Consider the following 19,569-nt stretch of genomic DNA (forward strand, 5'->3'; position numbering starts at 1 on the left):
ACTACTAGCCAATTTGGAGAAAGTTGGAGTTCATGAATAGCCACATGAGTGGAGATGCATTTCCAGAAGTTTTACCATTCACAAGACACTGTACAACCTTGACTGATTATGAATCCAAAATTATGAAGTTGTACTGGTCTCCTGTAGAATGAATTATAATGTAACTGGCAACAACACATTTTCAGTCTCTCTCAAAGCTATATTGACAAAATCCTACAATGGAATCAGCATCTCCACCAGTTTTACAGCAGTAGCATGCTGATTCAACTGTACATTAACATGGTGCCAACATAACCCAAGACAACTCTGCTTGGTGTTGAAGATAGCAATCTGGAAGCATTTAAATTCATCTTGACAGACCCCAACGAGTACAGCAGGACGACAGGAGTAAGAGTTCTGCAACAGAAAAGTAACAGTACGGCAACTCACAGGAGAATGAGCACATGAATGGCAACATAGGTGAGACCAGCAACAGCAGCAGGTCTCAGAATCACAGGACTAATTGAGGAAGTCAGAGACCCAGACATTATGACAAGAGGCCCTGTCCAGGAAATAGCATGCAAGGACAACCAAGGAAAAAGACAGCAGTTGAAATAGGGAAAGTAGCTGCATACCGTGGTCAACAAGTTTGACAAAGGAATGAGCACAAAATGAATGCAGATGAGGGCCAAGCCTACATTCCATGCTATAGTGTGATGAGGTCTGGGACGATCTGTTTGCCAAGATGGGCAACACTGAAGTAGCAGTGTGTCTCGTCACAGTTATTAAAACTTGTAAAGTTCTTGTTTTCGTTTAGTAGTAACTTCATAAGTAATTTTTTTATGAGGCTTGTGATTGCTACTGATTGTATGCAGTATGTTTTGTACCTTTTTGGGTAAACCCTGGCTACAATGATGGGTTGCAGAAGTTTTATATAGCAAAGTGTAGCTACAATCATTGAAAATCATTGGCAGATCCAGACAATAAGTGTCTTTTTCTCTTATAAGGTAACTAAACATGATGTATCATTCCTTTATAATTGCATTTTTTCACAGGGCCTCATCTCATTTTCTTTTAACTTTCTGTCTTGCTCTCGTGTGAAATAAGCTTTATTGTGAGATGGTAAATTTTTTGTTAGGGAAACCATAAGTTTCTGTCACTCATTTTAAGAGTTTTGAACCCAGATCACGTAGGAAACAGATTGACCGTCCTTACAGCGGAACAGACAACCCTAAAAATTGTTTTCCCGTTGGTCAACAGATGTCGCAGGCGACGCTACAATGCTAACTGACCTGTCCATGTCACGGAATTGGCAACGTTGTATCTTCGGTGACATGAATGAGGCGGATTTGTGTTCGGCTAGAGCGCTGCGTGCGAAATGCATTCATCACACAGCTCATGATCGGCTGTGGTTTTTCCCGAGTTTTCAATCGAAGAATGTAGATTAGCTCATGTAATTCTACAAACCAAGTTTATTTCTACTGTAGGGATACTTCTCACAATCATATGCGAAATGAAATAAATGAAAAGTAACACACAAACATTACTGTTTAATGCAGACTATATTGCAGTCGCATAGGTTTTACACTCACCATCCTATTTCCTCTTTGTTATACAGCTCTTCTGATACGGATTATGGTGGTAAAAAAGATCTCCACGTGCAGTTTAACACTAGAAAGGTTTCAAAATCTTCTCAGTGTCTTTGAAATATAATCAGTTAATTTACTGACAAATATTGCACCGAGCAGTGGATTTCGCATCCTGACATTACCGACATAATTATTTATTTTGCATACAGCATGTATAGGGATTAGGCGAGTTATAATGACAATATATTTTTCACATTGAGACTGTAAATAAATTTAAGAAACAGATTTTGCTTCCTTTCTAGGTATTTCTGTAAGCATTCTTAAGTATAACCACATTTTGCATTTGATTACTGTTAGTTGTAAACAAATATAATTTCATGTACGCACTTAACAACGATATCTTCGAAAAAAATAAACATTGTGAAACTTTAAATATCATGAGTAATAAAAAAATTCTGTGATGGTAAACATCTTAACTTTGCGGTCAGCACATCTACTATTGTCACAAGCAGAACTGTTTTGCTCAGATTTAACACATTACTTCTCTCTAGTTAAAAGTGGTAGAGTGATCAAGGAAAGGCAACGAAACTTATTTGTGCAGTCTAACGGAGAATCTTTATTTGGTATTTAAATACAATATGAATAAACTATATATTTTTTATAATTTTCAGTTTTGAGACAGTTCTACTACACTTGTCTTTGAACATTGTTCTGCAACTGTAATACAATTTGCATTTCACAAGATGAAAAATGAAAAATCTGTGTTCCCCACATTCCTCATCGTCCAACCAGTGAAAGTTTTCAAATTTTGATTTGATGTAATTAAAAATCCTAAACTTTATATTTCTCTTATAAATAAATTGTGAAAAACAGGACTCATATGCCTGTAAAGACATTTCAATAATATTGCTAAACTCAACAGTTGGAGTGCTGAGTCCCACTGAAGAATGACACAAATTTCCAGTTGCGTATTTTTTATGGAGAATAAATAATTCCCTCTTCTCTTGAAGCTCACTGCAACATGTAAGTGTCTCCTTACATCTCATCTCAAACAACCATACCTTTCAATGCACATGTGTGCTAAGTAGCCACCAAAATATGCTACTGAACACTGTTCAGAGGAAAGGTCTTGCTGTGAGGAAGACAAATACTCATCGGCCTCGATGGTACTCCCTTCTTCATCCGTAGAGGAACCAGGGGTGTTCGGAATTCCGACGTTTCCAGAGCTCTCCAACAGCTGAGATTCATCACCTTCTTTTTGCAACACACAGTTGTTCAGTAACAGCATCCTGTCAGTGTCATTCTCATAATTTGAAGCATCAGAAGGCTTCATTAGTGAGTTAATAGTGCTTGTTTGGAACAAGCACCTTAGTGTTCTAACTGTTGGATTACGGTTATAGCCTCCTTTCTGACGGTACACAGAAAATAAATTCTCAAGAGCATCTTGTTTCAATCTGCTGGTCAGTAAAAATTCAATGCCGACAGTTTGTTCCTCAAGAAAAAACTGAGCAATAGCATTCACAGTCTGGATTAAACCCGTAATGCATGGTGGTGTCATTATTTTACCTGTCTTTTTTTCAATTTTATTTATGGTACTTAAGACATCCTTTGCATTCTGTAGCGTTTCCATTACTACTGGGCATTGTTCTGATAATGCACACCTATACGGATTAGAGGAAAATGCTGTCCTGCTGTTCAAAACGTCAAACAAATTATTCATAAATTCTATCAAAATAGCTGTGCTCTCTGTTGTATCACTCTGCAATTCTTTAGTCGCTACACAAGTTCTGATAGCTGCAGCAACAGAGTGGCTGAGGACCTGGACTGCCATTTTTACATTCATTTTCTGGAATGAATCAGGTTGCAAATGACTGTCAGTGAGTTTTACCAACATTCTGCTTTTTTTTGTTCTTATTATCAAAGTCATATGTTTTCCTGATATCTTGAAATGAAACAACAGCATTGTTGAAAATGAAGTCGCCACTAAGCAGATGCTTCGCATGCTTTTTGAATAAATGTGGGACATCATAAATATAAGACATTTTCTGTCCATTTACAATAAAATAATGTTTTTCAGGCGTAACATGTAAATGCTTCACAACACTTCGATTACTAGCTCCCTGATCACAAATGACTAATTTTGGCTCTAGGTTTGCATTTTGCAATAAAATAATTAGTTCCTGTAAGAGTCCCAATAAATCCGCATGTTTTATTCCTGAATTAGATAAAAAATATGAAACAGGCAATTTCCAGTTACTGTAGATGCCTCTAATCATAAAAACAAGTGCATAATTTGCTGGAAGTGGCTTCCTTCCCCTATCACCCAAATCTTCTAGAACTTCTACTAAATCAAGATCTTTTGCATATTCCAGATGACGCATTATCGACACCTCATCAAAAGATACTACATGTGCCTTTTCTAAATAAGTTTGTGCCTCAAATTTATTGCTAAGTTAACTAAAAGGGTTTTTGTTAAACCCTGGTAGAAATTTTGTGACGCCAATCCACTGTGTAATTGTGGACAGTCCAGGTAATACAATACTCAATTTTCGCAGAAAATTTATATGCTGCAGGAGATTTGTAAAATAAATCACAGAGATTTTTCTCAATAGAAGACCACAGACATTTTTTGCTCTTGCACTGCATTGCAGCCAGTGCCCTGGAGTAATCAGATGGGAAAGAGAAACTGCTGAACACATGGGCAATATTATTTGAGCTCTTACAATGCAATAATCTACTCTTAACTTTTGACAAGTAGGAAGTTTTGTTTTTCAGTGATCTGTTTGTATTATGCATTTTCTGTTTCAGTTTTTGCTTGCTGGGAGTATCCTCATCGTCATCACGTAGCATACAGAGTTTTCTTTTAACTTGTCTCGCAGGCATTTCTATGATTTCTTTCAGGTCTGGAAATGGTTCACACTTCTGTGGCGTTGCATTTGTTTCTGCCAGAAGGTGACTAGCTGCACTGTATGTTCTCCTTGGAATGTTCACTTTCAGTTCAGGTGATGACAAACTAGTCTTATCACTAGTTCCCTTACATACTGCTGAAGAACCAGTGACAGATGTAAATTTTACAGGAACTGCTGTGTGTATAAGCCGTTGTTTCCTACTGTTCATGAATGACTTTTCATCAAAATGGACATCACACAGCAGTCTATTATGCAGTTTTTCTGGGTCCATATCCAGCAGTTTGACATTGCCTGTAACAATAACTATCTATCGGAAAAATACGATATATGTATATACCATTAACACATTTAGTAGCTAAGTTTACATTAGCATGATAGAAAGGAATCTTTCATTAAGTATTTGCTAAGACAGCTCTTTGTTTGCAATCTTTTTTGGGCTTTAAATATTATGATTAATTCTGAGAATGTGGTCCTACGGTGTTTTAAGCCTGGTCAACACTGAGCGACCTAAATCAGGAAAAACTGCATTCTCATATGTGTAGATGAATTTGAGCAAACAACATTCAGTTGTGTTTGGTTTGTAAACTTTACTCGGTGCCCACAGTGTCTCTGAAGTTCCTGCAAAAGTTAAGAAACACGTGATTTCTAGTCTCTTCTGCATGACATTACTTGCTTGACAATTAAAACAAACGTTGCCTATAATGTTGTTTCCCCTTTAGTGCTTATCTTTTTCACAGTAGTGAAAGTATAACATCAATGTTTGCAAGTGTTTGCGTCATGAAATGCTGATTCTGTAGTGTTCAATTCCATTCACCACTGCGAGACAATAACATTCAGTCTTTTTCGGTACACATTCGGTACTGTTCGTTGGTGTTCAACTGGTTGTCGGTTTTTGAGCAAAGCATCAAAAGAAGTTCGCCTCGTCTCCCCTTTGGCGTTACCAGCACGGAGAGTACTCATTTTCTTGCAAACTGCTTTATGTTGCTGCTAGTAAATTTCCTCGTCAGGTGTAATGAGGAGCCAACGAAAGGCATCATCAACCGACATATGTGGAAAATTTTGGAATAAATCTAAAGAAGGCTGGAGCTGCAATTCAGTGTTAAGTACAATGGCACTACGTAACAAATTAAGCCACCAACATATTTATTTTCCTATGCCACTTTGTTTGCTTCATCAAAACAGGATGCATCAGCTCACAGCTTGGCGTTAGCCTTTCATCCTAGTGGACAGCTGATTGGTAGTCATACCAATGTAAAAAGCTGTGCAATGATTGCAGCACAGCTGGTAAATGACATGACTGCAGTCACATGTGGCCAGGGTCCTGATGGGGTAGGTTAAACCTGTCACGGGACTGGCGTAGGAAGTACTGGGTGGGTGGGTTGGACTGGTTTTGCACCTGGATCTTCCATAGGTATATGATCCTTGTGGCGAGGGGTTTGGTTTGGGAGTGGCATAAGGATGGACTATGATGTTGTGGAGGTTGGGTTCACCAGGATGAACAGCCTCCGCCATGCTGTGGCCAGTAGTAAGGTAGACCACCCTGTGCACAACATGCAGCTGAACATAACACACTTGATTTCAATGGTTGCTTCACTACCCAATCCATTTGGATTTATTTGCAGCCCTCTGCCAATGCATCTGCCTGTCTTTTCCTGCTCCTCTCCTTTTTTGCTCCTTTTCTTCCTCCACCTCCCTGTGCCACAACCTCCTGACACTGTGCCTGTTGTCAGTCTAGTCATAGCACACTCCACCAGGCAGAGTTTCTCTCTCTCTCTCTCTCTCTCTCTCTCTCTCTCTCTCTCTCTCCCCCCCCCCCCTCCCCATCTATACAATACTATCACCTCCCCTTCTCCGCCCCCTCCAGACTGCTGCTTACATTCCATACAATGCTACATTCCAGCCCGAGATGCTGGAGCTGTCGGTCATGTGTGCGTTAGGTGTGCTTGGTTGCGCACCCGTGTGTGTGTGTGTGTGTGTGTGTTAGTTTTACTGTATAAGGCTATGACCGAAAGCTTTGTGTGAGTATCTTTTAATTGTGCCTCTCTACAAGCTGACACGTCTTCTTTACAGTAAGTAGCAATCTATCTTTTTCACACACACACTCAGACAAGCATAACTCACATGCACATCACTATTGTCTGGCCAGTGAGGCCTGTTTGCTAGCACATCACATTTGTTGACAGGCATCAGAGTTCTGCAAACTCTAAGTCACTGAAGAGGCTGATCCTTCAATGGAACGCAGCTATGCACTTTACGTAACAGGGTTGCAACTCAAATTGGAGTTTTAACTTGTTGATTCATGTCTGTACAGAACAATTTTATACACAAACACAGTTAATATATTTTTGAGAAGTTGAGAACTACAAAAAGCTATAGATAATTATTTGTGCTCATTTATTTTTGCAATGAACACACATGGCAGATGCACTCTCAGTAATGCAATATTTGTTTACTCTGTGTCGTAATCACTATATCTAATTTTAAAACTACTTCATTTATTTTGTGTCCTTTTGATCCGGTGTACATATATAATATGTAACTGGCAAAGGGTAAAAAACAAATTAACTAACTTTTGCTACTATAGGAGACATTGCTACAGTAATAAAGACATCCCAAATGGGAGAACATTATTATAATGTAACACAAAAAGTTGATCAGAGCTGGCACCTGGCCTAGCTGACAGCACAGGATGCATTGCTGTCACTGCCATCCTCAGAGAATAATTGAATATGACATTTTTTATTGTTCGGCTAAAACACTGCACATCAAGATGCCAAGATGGCACCCAGTCCAATAGTTTGGTGACCTAATCGAACTGAGGCACCATGGATGGCACAAATAAACCAATCAATCAAGGAGACATTGCTTTAGGCCAGTACAAACCGCGTGACTGCAAACTTTTTTTTTTTGTGAAACAAACGACATTTTCACCCATCAAATTGACAACAGCATTGAGTCACACCCACCATGTACAGCTTCTTGGAAGTTAAGAAACTTGAGAAAGAAGAATTAAGCTTCCTGGTTTCCATGTTCTGGCTGCCATGCAACTGGTCTCCTAGCCAAGCCTGGTGTTGATGGGTGTACGCTTTGCTGATATTTGGAAAATTTAACTTTCGCTGTCTGCGGTAGTGTGATCCGTACACAGCACAGCTCACTACCTACGTACTCTGGCATGCAACTCGAGTTGCTCATCTGATAGGTATTTGGGATTTTCTCACATTAATGTTGAATACGTGAGCTGCCCAGATAAGGATAATGTGAGGCGTTTTCTCTGTGCAGCCTTCCATATGATTTAGTACTTCCACACAGTGTTGGTGCCATTTTTGTGTTAACTCATTCCAGATTTGTAGAAAACTTTGCTCTCTGTTAACTGCTCATGTCACCATGTCTGATAATTAGGGCAAATGAAAATCTGTTGTACTCACACTTATTTAAATTACAACATTCTTTATATTGTCCTATAACTTTTCAATGGTTAGGCAACCAACTCACAATAAATATAGCCTACTGCACCCCTAAGCTGCTTGTTCTCACTGTGACAGTATTACCACAGCACACAGTATGCAAACTGGATGATCATTCTGTTATTATTCAGTGGAGATAATGAGAACTGCACACTCTCATCTTGTTGGATAATAAGTCTGTTTATTTACAGGGGAGAGCTGTGTCAATTTCTGCTAGGATTATAAGTTTGCTGTGTGCTGCTTCATCACTGTTTGGCTAATGCCCCTGCAGTGTTCAGACATAATAAGCAACAACATTATACAGCAACATCGGAGCATAACATGGGCCTGGGGGTCATTGCCCACACAAAACCAAATAGCTAAAACTTTCTTGGTGACACTCATCCAGAATCTTACTATTGCTTTCTTTTTATGTCCTGCAGTTAGGATGCCACAGTGAGACACATTCTGGGACATAAAAAGTTGAAACAACCATTTTTGTTCCATTTTGTAGCTTGTGCATTAATCTGCAGATGCAGCCTATGCGGGAATGGCATATGAGAACTATGAGTTATTTATAATTTGTTTCTTGTAAATGTACCAGTCTTCTACACAATTGTAATGCAAAAATTTATGCAGTGCCTGGAAATTTTTCATTTCATGTGAAGAAACTTTTGTGGTCAGAGTCATTCACTCGTGCCAAATTTTTGATAACGATAGTTCACTGTGCAGTAGCCTCTGATTTCATTTCTTTTATACATGGAGAGGGCTAACACACTATCCCCACACCCTCAGCCCAACCGTTTCACATTACTCTGTCCTGTCACCTCATCCCATCCCAGTCCACCCCTCCATGTCAGCTTCATTATGTGTTGCACCTCACTGACTCCAGTGCACATGTATCACATGTGTAGCACCCCTCCCCCCTGCATTCCTAGCCAGAAAACCTGTTGTCTCTCCCTGAGGGTCTAGCTATCCTCTGTCAACCCATCTTCCTGCCTCAGTTAATAATCCAAATAGATTTGTTGTTTCTTATATAGTAGTAGTAGTAGTAGTAGTAGTAGTAGTAGTAGCGAACTTTGCAATGCTTCAGAACTGCTAAATATATATGAGAATTGGATATATGTCCTAATCTCCTCCTTCTCCCTATTTCTATCTATCACCCCCCCCCCAACCCCCTGTCCATCATCTCCTTTCCCCTCTCTACATCCCCCTACTTCTGTCCACCACCTCTTCCCATCTCACTCTGACCTTTAGCCTTGTTTATTGTTAAGGGAAATGAAACCTTGACTGGGAATTAAATCACTAAAATGAGTGGCTAAATTGCTTGGGATCAATGGTAAACAGGGAATGAGAGAGAGCCCTCCAGCTGCTGGATCTGAGAGGATAGTAACTTCAATTGCAGCATTTCGTGTAGTTTCAATCTGTGAATGGGCAGGATTACGAAGTTAGCCATAAATAAAACTTTCTTGTTTTCCATCATAACCAAGTACAAGGAAGGAAACAAAACAGCATATTGTCATGTACACAATTTTTGTGTAAAATTATGTGCAAGGAAATATACTGGAGAAGGATTTGCCTAATGGTTTAAATGCCCTTTATTATAGTTAAAGCTGACTTCAAGAAAAAAAATGAAACTGCACATTTTTGCAGCACAGCATAGTATTTTCTTTCTCACAGTCAGTTTTAACACAAAACTTGTAAGTTACTGTTTTAATGAAAGTTTGCCTATATTAATCTCAATGTTCATTAGTGTATTGTGTAAAACTTTGAGGTAAATCAGTCAAGATGTTTTCAAGATCATTGCTAACAATGTTGTGTCTTTGTAAGTTATATATATTTATACACCATAAATATTTTTTAATAAATGGAACCTATGTCCATCTGTACATTGATTAGAGTATTGTGTAAAGGTTTGAAGTAAACTGAACAAAAATGTGAGATTTTTGCTTACGGTACTTCCCATTATATATTTACATTTAGACTCCAAATACATTAAAGAAATATGTAACCTACCTTTGTTTAAATTTTTATTAGAGTATGTAATAATAGATATATGAATGTTAACATTTCCTAAATATCACTTTTCATTTCATAAATTGGCAATGCTTATTGAGTGTAGACGATCAGTCCAAAGCAAACAACCAAAATTATTGTGAATTAAGTGTAAGCGTATGTTACCTAGCAGCAATAGCATGGAACAAAGTAGTGTGATATCATGTGCTATGAACTCTACTGAAGGGTGCTGCCACCTTGCAGCAGAGATATGAAGTAGTTTAAGGTATTCCCTTTTGTACAGTGTATAAAACATTAATTGTTAAAATGTTTAATATTGAGAATTTGTTAAACATAAAACAAACAACAGAACACAAAAGCACAAATCATTATTATTTAAAGATAGAGAAATGGCTAGGAATAATTAGCTGTGACATAAGTTAGGGGAAGTACTGTAGGACAAATGGTGCTATGGGATCCTGTCTTCATTAGTTATTCTTTATAATTATAGACTTCATTTCCCAGTATCTACTGCAGCCTACATCCTTCTGAATCTGCTTAGTGTATTCATCTCTTGGTCTCCCTCTACCATTTTTACCCTCCACGCTGCCCTCCAGTACTAAATTGGTGATCCCTTGATGCCTCAGAACATGTCCTACCAACCGATCCCTTCTTCTAGTCAAGTTGTGCCACAAACTCCTCTTCTCCCCAATTCTGTTCAATACCTCCTCATTAGTTATGTGATCTACCCATCTAATCTTCAGCATTCTTCTGTAGCACCACATTTCGTAAGCTTCTATTCTCTTCTTGTCTAAACTATTTATCGTTATTGTTATGCTATGGGAAAGCAAATTCCAGCACCAAAACATGGCAATGAATTTTAAAGATAAATCTCTATCTCTGTTTAAAATATCATTTAGCTGGGAAATATGCCTAGAAATTTACATTAAAAGGTAATGTGTCAAAATCAGGCGCATGGTCGTAATACCAAGGCACAATGTTAAAATTACATTCAGCCAGTTAACTAATTTCAGCACTCTGTCCCAAAGTTCTCAGAAGGAATTTTTTAAAATCATTTATTCAATATCAGTTTACAATCTTTTCAGAATTTTTCAAAGTATTCTCCCCCAGCTTTGGTGCACCATTGCCACTGCTTCACCCAATCACTGAAGGCACCCTGGAAGTCGTCAAAGGAAATCTCCTTCAGAGCAGTCATTGAAGTTGCTTTTACCACCTCCAGCATCCCATGCAGAGTTCCTTTCAGGGCTCTTTTGATCCTTGGGAACAAAAAGAAGTCTGCTGGTGCCAGATCAGGGCTGTACAGTGCCTGGGGCAGCATTGCCACACCAATTTTGGACAACCAGCACAGTGTGTTTTGACACATTGTCATGGTTCTCAATCCAAGTACTGCAAATTTCTTCCAATTACTGCAAATTTCTTTTCAGATATGTCAAACCCTGTTACGCAACCGTCTGGGCAGCTCATAGTAAAATTCCTTGTTGATTGTTTGTCCTTGTGGCACAAATTCACTGTGAACCATACCTTTTCTGTCAAAAAACACAATGATCATTGTCTTGATTCATGGTTTGCTCATAATTGCTTTTTCGGATGAGGAGACTCCTTGATGAGCCATTTGCTGCTCCAACACTTTGCTTCAGAATCATACTCTAAAATCCGCATCTTGTCCTCTGTGATCACTCTAGGCAAAAATTCTGGGTCCATTTCATAGCACTCATGCAATTCCTGGTACTTCAACAAAACTTTTCACACCAAGACTTTTCTCATCTGAAGATCCTCTGTTAAAATCTGGTGAACAATTGTTCTGGATATTTCACACGCCTCTGCAATCATCCAAACACTTTATTGTCAGTCCTTGTCCACAGCTTGATGCACTTTTTGCACCAAGTTGTCCACTTGTGATGTTGACAGGTGTTCGAGGTCATCGTCATCATAGGACTCCCAACTTTCTCGGAACCTCTTGTGCCACATGAAACTTTGGCTTTGTTTCATTGCCCCATTATGTAGGCCTTCTAAAGCATTTAGAACATCACCCAATTTTTTCCCAGTTTCACACAGAAATTGATTGCACAATACTGCTCCAAAAACTGGTCCATTTTTTGCTTGACGAGGGTGTAGTAGATACCTCTGCATGTAGTGTGACCCTGCCTCAACAACTACTCACAGGTGACTGATACCAGTCTCACTTCGAAGCTCAGGTCCCCCATCAACTTCTCGACCCGAAGCTCCACTTTGCCAGCCAGTGTTGCCAACTACTAAAAATGATTCCGCAAGCTTTTGGGACAGACCCTGTATGATTATGATAAAGTGAAGTTTTGCTTACTTTTACACACTAAAATTACTGATAAATAAATGTGTTGCAAGTTTCTCATTAAAACAACAGTGTGCATTGAGCCTCCAGCCCTATCCACATTAACCTCCGAATATTAATTTCATAGAAACAAGTGATTTTATTTTGTTGTTCTATGGGTTATGTTTCCTCCACTGTCATCTCAAAGTGATGAAATAGTTAACAGTTAAAATAGCATTTCGTCTACTGTGCAACAAAAATAAAATAGGACACCTTTTTAGAAGTTTCCAATTCAATCAAGATTTATTTTTGCAACAGTGCATATGGAGTACATGATATGATTACATTTACAGATCAATAGCACAAGCAGTTCTATGGTACCAAGGGTCATTACATGCTGAAACACCCATATTAGAACATGGGTGCAGCCTCTACAAGTGGCAATGCAGGTGCCTATTCTGGCACCCAGTTGATCACACAGATCGCAGATCCTGTCCTGGTGTATGTTACTGCACACCTGCTTGACCACTTCACATGGTACTGTAAGAGCTGTTGGTTGACAAGTCCCACAAGTCACTTCTCGTCCCAGCATATCCCAGACATGCTCAACTAGAGCCAAGTCTGGAGATCGTGGTGACTAGGGAAGTTGCTACACATCTCACAGTGCACTAGGGTTGCCACGTTCTTCACAAAAAAAAGGAAGATTTTTATGGACATATTTTTTAATGGCTACTGCATTCATATTTTTATTAAATGCAATTTTCAATCAAAAATAGCTCACATTTACATCTTAAGCCCTATTCCTTCATATCACTATGGTATTTTGAAACTGATTTAGCTTTATGTAGGAATGTACTGTCATTCTTTAGTTGGTTAAAAAAAATCTTTGCAGAACATGTCAAAATTTATTACTATTTGAAGCTCTGATTCTGTAAGTTCTGGTGAACACCTATTCCTAACATCAGTCCACTTGTTCTTCATCATCAAAAACACTCGTTCCACAAATGCATTTGAACCTGGTATGCTTAGTATAAAACACATGAGCCGAGTGATATTTGTCACTTTTTGTTGAGGCACTAGTGTGAAGAATTTTACCCACTTAGATGCAACATCACCATCCTTAGTGATACAGTTAGTAAAGTTATCTTTCACTTCACAAAATTCTTCGTATAGCTGATCCAGGTTGATCCTATCTTTTAGATTAAGTGTTTCCACTGCAAGTTCAAAAGCACAATATTGTAATTCCCCATTCAAAGAAAGAGGTTCCAACCTTGCATACTTATTACTAGCTGAGAAGTCATAATGGTTTTCAAGATATTTCAACAATGTGTCATAGAAAATAATCGATTTCACATGAAATCTTTTTAAGAGATGTTGATGAAATCTCTCCCACTAATTTCTTGGTTTCACTCCCATAGAATTTATCCTCCTTTCTTTGTGTAATCTTCTTATACATCATGCACAGACGGTTATGTGATTCAATGATGCTTAACTCCCTTTTCTCCAGGTATTTGGATACTGCTTGCATTTGACCTCCTATATTTGACACAAAATGCAAGTAAATTTCAGGAATAATTCCTTTCACTGGGTCTTCAGCTAAAAATACTGATGCAAGTTGCTTTGGACAGGCATCAATGCTCCTGAAATAGCTCTTTATAGCTGGCCAGCACTCAGTCAATCTGTTAATGGGAGGAGTTAAGGACAGCCATCTTGTGGGCACATGCCTTAATATCTCAGTTCCTCGCACCTTTTAGCTGATAGTGAGAAATGATTATAGATCTTCAAAACAAGTTTCTCTACATCCATTTCCAGCTCATCCATAGCATGCTTCATCGCATTATGAACCATATGGTTTGAACAACTGGCTTTCTGCAGGTTGGAATTTATGGAAAGCAGTAATTGATAAACAGATTGTTTCCTGCCAAAATTCACATTAGCATTGTCAGCACTATACGCAGTTAAATTATTAATATTTAGTTAATGGCTCTCCACACTATCAACAATTAACTTTTCTACTGCATTTGAAGTTCCATCAGGCTGTTCAATAAATGTCAACAGTTTGTTCTGTACATCTACTAAAGGTCCAAAGTACCTTATTCAAATTGAGAACTTCTTTCTGTTGCCTCTATTCGAAGTGCCTGTTGCTACTGAGAAAAACTTACTATTTTCAGGAGATTTTAGAATATTAACATCACTGACACTTTTAGGTGCTAATATGTTTTTCACCAACATTTCTGCCTTCGTCTTGCCACAGGAAAGTTTTACGGCGGTTTTTGAATCTGTGAATATACATAACGTCAATTTATTGCTACAATCCAAACTTGAATAACTTAGGTTGTATTTGACTGTGTGATACAAAAGTCCTAACTCACAAGCTATGACAACGTTGGCTTCAGATTTCTTAGACTTCACAAAATATTTGGAAACTTTCGTGGTTTGACTACTTGCTTTCTCCTTTAACTGATGTCCTTTGTACTGAGCGTGTTGCTTGAGATCAAACTTTCCACCATGAGAAACGCTGAATTCCTTCCTGCACAACATACAAAAAGCATGTTTATCAGACGTTAAACCATGCCTAACCCACGTGAAAGTATCTTCCCATTTCTTTAAGTAAACTTGACTGTACTGCTGTTGCTTGCCGCATTTCTTCTTCGCTGGTGAACTCATTACAATTCTTGAACAAAAGTAAATTAAGAAAACTAGACTTTCCACTGTATGGATTCAAGAAATTATCACTGCAACAAAGTTTATTAGTTTACATACATATGTAGTTGAACACATCAGAATCGGAAATAAGTATATCGACAACATTATCGATTATGCGATCGAGTGATCCTCAGAAGTACTAATTTAAGCGTAGACCAGCCTAAAATCTATATCTGAATGGTAATAATAACAAATATAACCAAATTAATGTGAATTTTTGTTATATGTATATTAAGGGGAAGAACTATGTTGGGTTCTGCGATAGTTCAGCGCCAAATATTAAAAAAACGGAAGAGTGTGCTGTACGAGGAAATAAAAAACGTAAGGCGAAATTAACAGTAAAAAAACGTAAGAATACGGGAAAAACATACAACCTGACAACCCTACAGTCCACTGAGTTTCAAGGACAGTGTGTGGGCAAGCATTATCCTGTTCGCATAACACATCACCTTCCTGTTGCAAAAACAGCAAAAGAAAATGTCTCACAAAATTCTGCACATACCAAGCACCGGTTATCATCCCCTCCAGAAACACAAAGCTGAACAAGAGTTGTAACTTATTGTGCCACAGACCATAAGGCCTGGTGTGGGACCAGTATGTCTTGGACGAATGTACTCTATGAGACAGCGTTCGCCAGGTCTACATCATACATGCAAATGACCGTTACTTGGGTGTAGGCAGAATCTGTCTTCATCGCTGAAGACCATGGTGCACCATGCCATTCTTCCATCTTCCAAGTGATCCTCTGATGGCAACAAACAAGGTGTGCACGTTGATGCTGTGGTGTGTGTGGCAGATGGACTAGAGGTGTGCATGGCCGCAGTACCACTGCTAATAACTGGTTCGCAACAGTTCATGTTGACATGTCTGGGCTCAAAAGCCCTCTTATCTGTGAAGTGGTAGCTGTGGGATAAGCCACTGCTGCCCTTACAATATGACAATCCTGGTGAGCGTCTCTGCTTTGTGGACCTCCGGAACCACATCTACTGGTGTGAGAATGTTCACCTGATGTTCATGTGACAACTGACACCAGCATCGTTGCAAGACTGATGCAGCATGTGCAACTTATGTGGCAATTCTCCAAAAGGATCATCCTGCTGCTTGGAAGGTCACAATTTGACCCTTTCAAACATGCTCAGTTGGCTATAGAAAGCATGAGTACACCTCCTTGGGATGGTTGCCTGCTCGCTTCACATTTTTGCACCACACTGAGCCTTCTGTCTGTGAATCTGTGAACATTACCTATTAAAGGCTAGACATGAATGGCACTTTGGTAGCTATGTCACTATGCTATTTGTTGGTGGATGACACTGAAACCATTCTCAGTACATCTTCTATTCCCCAGGTGGCATATGCCATCATTGGGTCAAAATTGACGTTGTCTTTCCAGGTGTACAAATTTTTTCTGGCAGAGTATATTCGAATGATGTATGTATGTCTATCTGAATGTTTATTACAGCATCTTGTCAAAATCTGAAGATAATAGCTTAAGAACTTTTCAAGATTTTTGGTAACACTGTTAAAAAAGTAACTTGGTTTTATGTAGTAGTAGAGATTACTTTAACATTAGGAGACTTGATACTTGAAACTCATTTATAATCTAAAAATAATATTCCTAACACCTGCAACTTCGTGTTACTAAGTAATAAAAATTAAACATTCTACATAATTTGGGGATTATACACAAAAAGCCAATCATATAACAAATAAAGTAAATATACGCATTGTAGTTTAAGAATGCAGGATAGTCGATTTAGCCTGTAAATTAAACTTACGCAAAGTCCTCATTGCAGGTGAGGAGTATTTCATTTAACATTTTATGTTTCTTTTTAACATACCAAAAATGTATTAAATTGCGAATTAATAATGCTTGTATTCAGAAATGTAAAGAGAGATGCTTTTATTTTATGGGAAATGCAACTCACAAGTCTGGTGCACCTTCCTTTGGTTCTATTGAAATTCGACATGATATATGTCTTATTACTTGATCAGCATCGTTAGGACTTTTTGTCCTGTCTATCCACTCTAGAAGTCCTTCCCAGAGGGTCTGGTGTTCTTTCTCTGGCTGCTGCTGTTGTTGTTGCTGTGGTTGCTGTGGTTGCTGTTGTTGTTGCTGTTGTTGTTGCTGTGTATGCCGTTTATCAAGAACCAACTCCTGTTAACAAACAAGTTTCTAACGTGATCATTCTGGATTGCTATTAGCTGAACACAGGTTTTGCTGTGCTGCAAAAAATAAAAACATATTTATTTATTTATTGCTTATTTAGCCTGAGCAGATTACATCTGACCAGGAACAACACATACAAAAGATATTACAAACATTCACAGCAATAATAATAATAATAATAATAATAATAATAATAATAGACACCTATAATGATGATACCAACTGACGATGATGATGATAATAAAATAATAATGAAAATAATGGTTGACACTAATTGTAATACTAAAGGTCATTCAGAATGATTAGCGCATTTGAATACATGTTTAGTATTATCAAAGTGGAAGGGATAAAGAAACAGGCAGAGATAGAAATGACAGTGACAGTGATTGTTAGGAAACAACAGAATTTGAAAAGAGAACTCTACCAATAAGTGGGAGTGAAACCCTGAGGGGGAAGGAGACTGATGAGAGTGGCTGCAGACTAGTGTATGGGAGAGATGACTATTGTGATAGAAGATGGGCATTAACTTTCTTCTGAAGTTTGAAAGGAATTTCATTTCTCTGATTTTTTGAGAAAGATTGTTCCAAACTTAGGTTAATGATACAGAAGATGATTTAGAAAACATGTCAGTGTTATGTGATGGTACAGAGAGGATTTACTTTGTTGAGAATAAGTATTTCAGCTGTGCTGTTCAGATAACACTGCAAGAGTTGAACATAAATACGAGGGAGTGCTATAACGGGGAAGACATTAGAGGAGAGACAGATTATGGTAGTCTCTGCACTTATTGGTACGCAGTCATGATAATTCTTTGTAGGCAGGAGTGATATGGTTGAAATATTGTATGTCACAAATGTATTGCACACACGCGTTCATCACCAGTTCTAGCCTGTGTGAGCTTTCGTATGAAAGTTGTTGGAGAACAGCATCACCGCAGCCACGAATGGGAGTATTAGTGACTCTACAAGCTTCTTTTTAACCTTGAAAGGAAATACTTCTTTATATTTCCGTAGTGAATGAAGTAACTGTGACACCTTCTTAAATACTGTGGTTGTGTTTTCAGTGCAGTCTAAGTGATGCTCCAGAATTAACCCCATGTTCTCTGCAAAAGAGTAAAAGGTTATTTCTATGCTGTTTAGGATTAATGGTTCCAGAGGTTCTCTGAACTGCATGGTAAAACGTCTTTTGTGAGTGACTGAAAGAGTTTACATTTTAGATGGGTTAGGTATCATACCTGTTCTCTACACACACTCAGATAAGGCACAAGTGAACAAGTTTGTTGGACTTGCACTTACATATAACTGAAGTCGTCATATTTTCAGTGGGAGTTAAAAGTAATGAGCCCAATATTGATCCTTGTGTGACCTCTTATACTACATCCCTTCACTGTGACCACTTACTTCCAATCATTACACACTGTCCGGGGGGATGTAAGATATGAATGGAATCATTCTACAGCTCTAAAAGAAAAATTTTGACTTGTGAGCTTAGCAAGTAGTATGTCAAAGTCAGCAGTGTTGAAAGCTTCACTGAAATCCAAAAAGCACATAAGTCAGCTGCTGTTTGTCTGCAGCTTGCTTCAGTTGATCAGTCACTTTCAGAAGATCAGTCGCCGTGCTTCGATTTTGCAGAAACTCGACAGTTGTTTATCTAAAACGTTATTTTATGCCAAATAACTGGTAAATATAACAACAGAAATAATCAATTATTGCTAATACAATGTAAATGAATAGATAAAAAATCTACTCACCAAGAGACTGCAGCAGAACACACACACGAAAGAGCTTAACTTCTACAGGCTTTCAGAGCCAGTGGCTCCTTCTTCTGGCAGAAGTGTTGAAGGGGAAGGAAGAGGGGTGAAGGAAAAGGACTGGAGAGATTTAGGGAAAGGGGTACAGTTCAGAAAAGTCACCCAAAACCCCAGGTCAGGAGAGATTTACCGGATGGGATGAGAAGGAAAGACTTTCTTTCTCATCCCATCTGGTAAGTTTGGTGACTTTTCTGAGCTGTAACCCTTTCCCTAAACCTCTCCAGTCCTCTTCCTTCACCCCTATTCCTTCCTCTTCAACTCTTCTGTCAGAGGAAGGAGCCACTGGCTCCAAAAACTTTTAGAAGTCAAACCCTTCTGTGCGTGTGTTCCCTGCCGCTGCTTGGTGAGTAGATTTTTTATCTATCCATTTAGATTGAGGAATTGGTAAGCAGTTCATGGACTGTGTATTCCTTAAGACTTGGATAATGCTGGTAGAATGCAAATGGGCCTTTAGTCAGAAAGTTGTTTGATGGGTCCCTTCTTGGTTTTGTGTCCCTGCTTCCAAGATGATGAGAAGATGCTGCAGGTCAGAGAATGGTAAAAAAAATATCCATTATTTTGGGCAGTTGAGGACTGACTAGAAGACTGGTCTTCTGCACTGTTATATTATCATGTACTGTGGCTGCCAAATGAATAAGCACAATGGAAGTCCTAATTATATTA

At 38.5% G+C, this 19,569-nt stretch overlaps 1 protein-coding gene across 10 annotated transcripts in view; it reads right to left on the bottom strand.

Annotated features, from left to right (window-relative positions):
• Positions 1-19,569, bottom strand: part of LOC126095226 (protein PTOV1 homolog) — a 316,247-nt gene that overhangs the window by 144,774 nt on the left and 151,904 nt on the right. For all 10 annotated transcript variants that reach the window (XR_007521937.1, XR_007521939.1, XR_007521940.1 and 7 more), the window contains one exon: positions 16,855-17,084. Coding sequence is in view for 1 of the 10 variants with exons in the window: in XM_049909968.1 (XP_049765925.1) it covers positions 16,855-17,084 (230 nt within the window). In the remaining 9 variants the exon portion in view is untranslated. The remainder of the gene's footprint in view (positions 1-16,854; positions 17,085-19,569) is intronic.

Source organism: Schistocerca cancellata, chromosome 8 (assembly GCF_023864275.1).
Source record: "Schistocerca cancellata isolate TAMUIC-IGC-003103 chromosome 8, iqSchCanc2.1, whole genome shotgun sequence".
NCBI classification, from domain to species: Eukaryota; Metazoa; Arthropoda; class Insecta; order Orthoptera; family Acrididae; genus Schistocerca; species Schistocerca cancellata.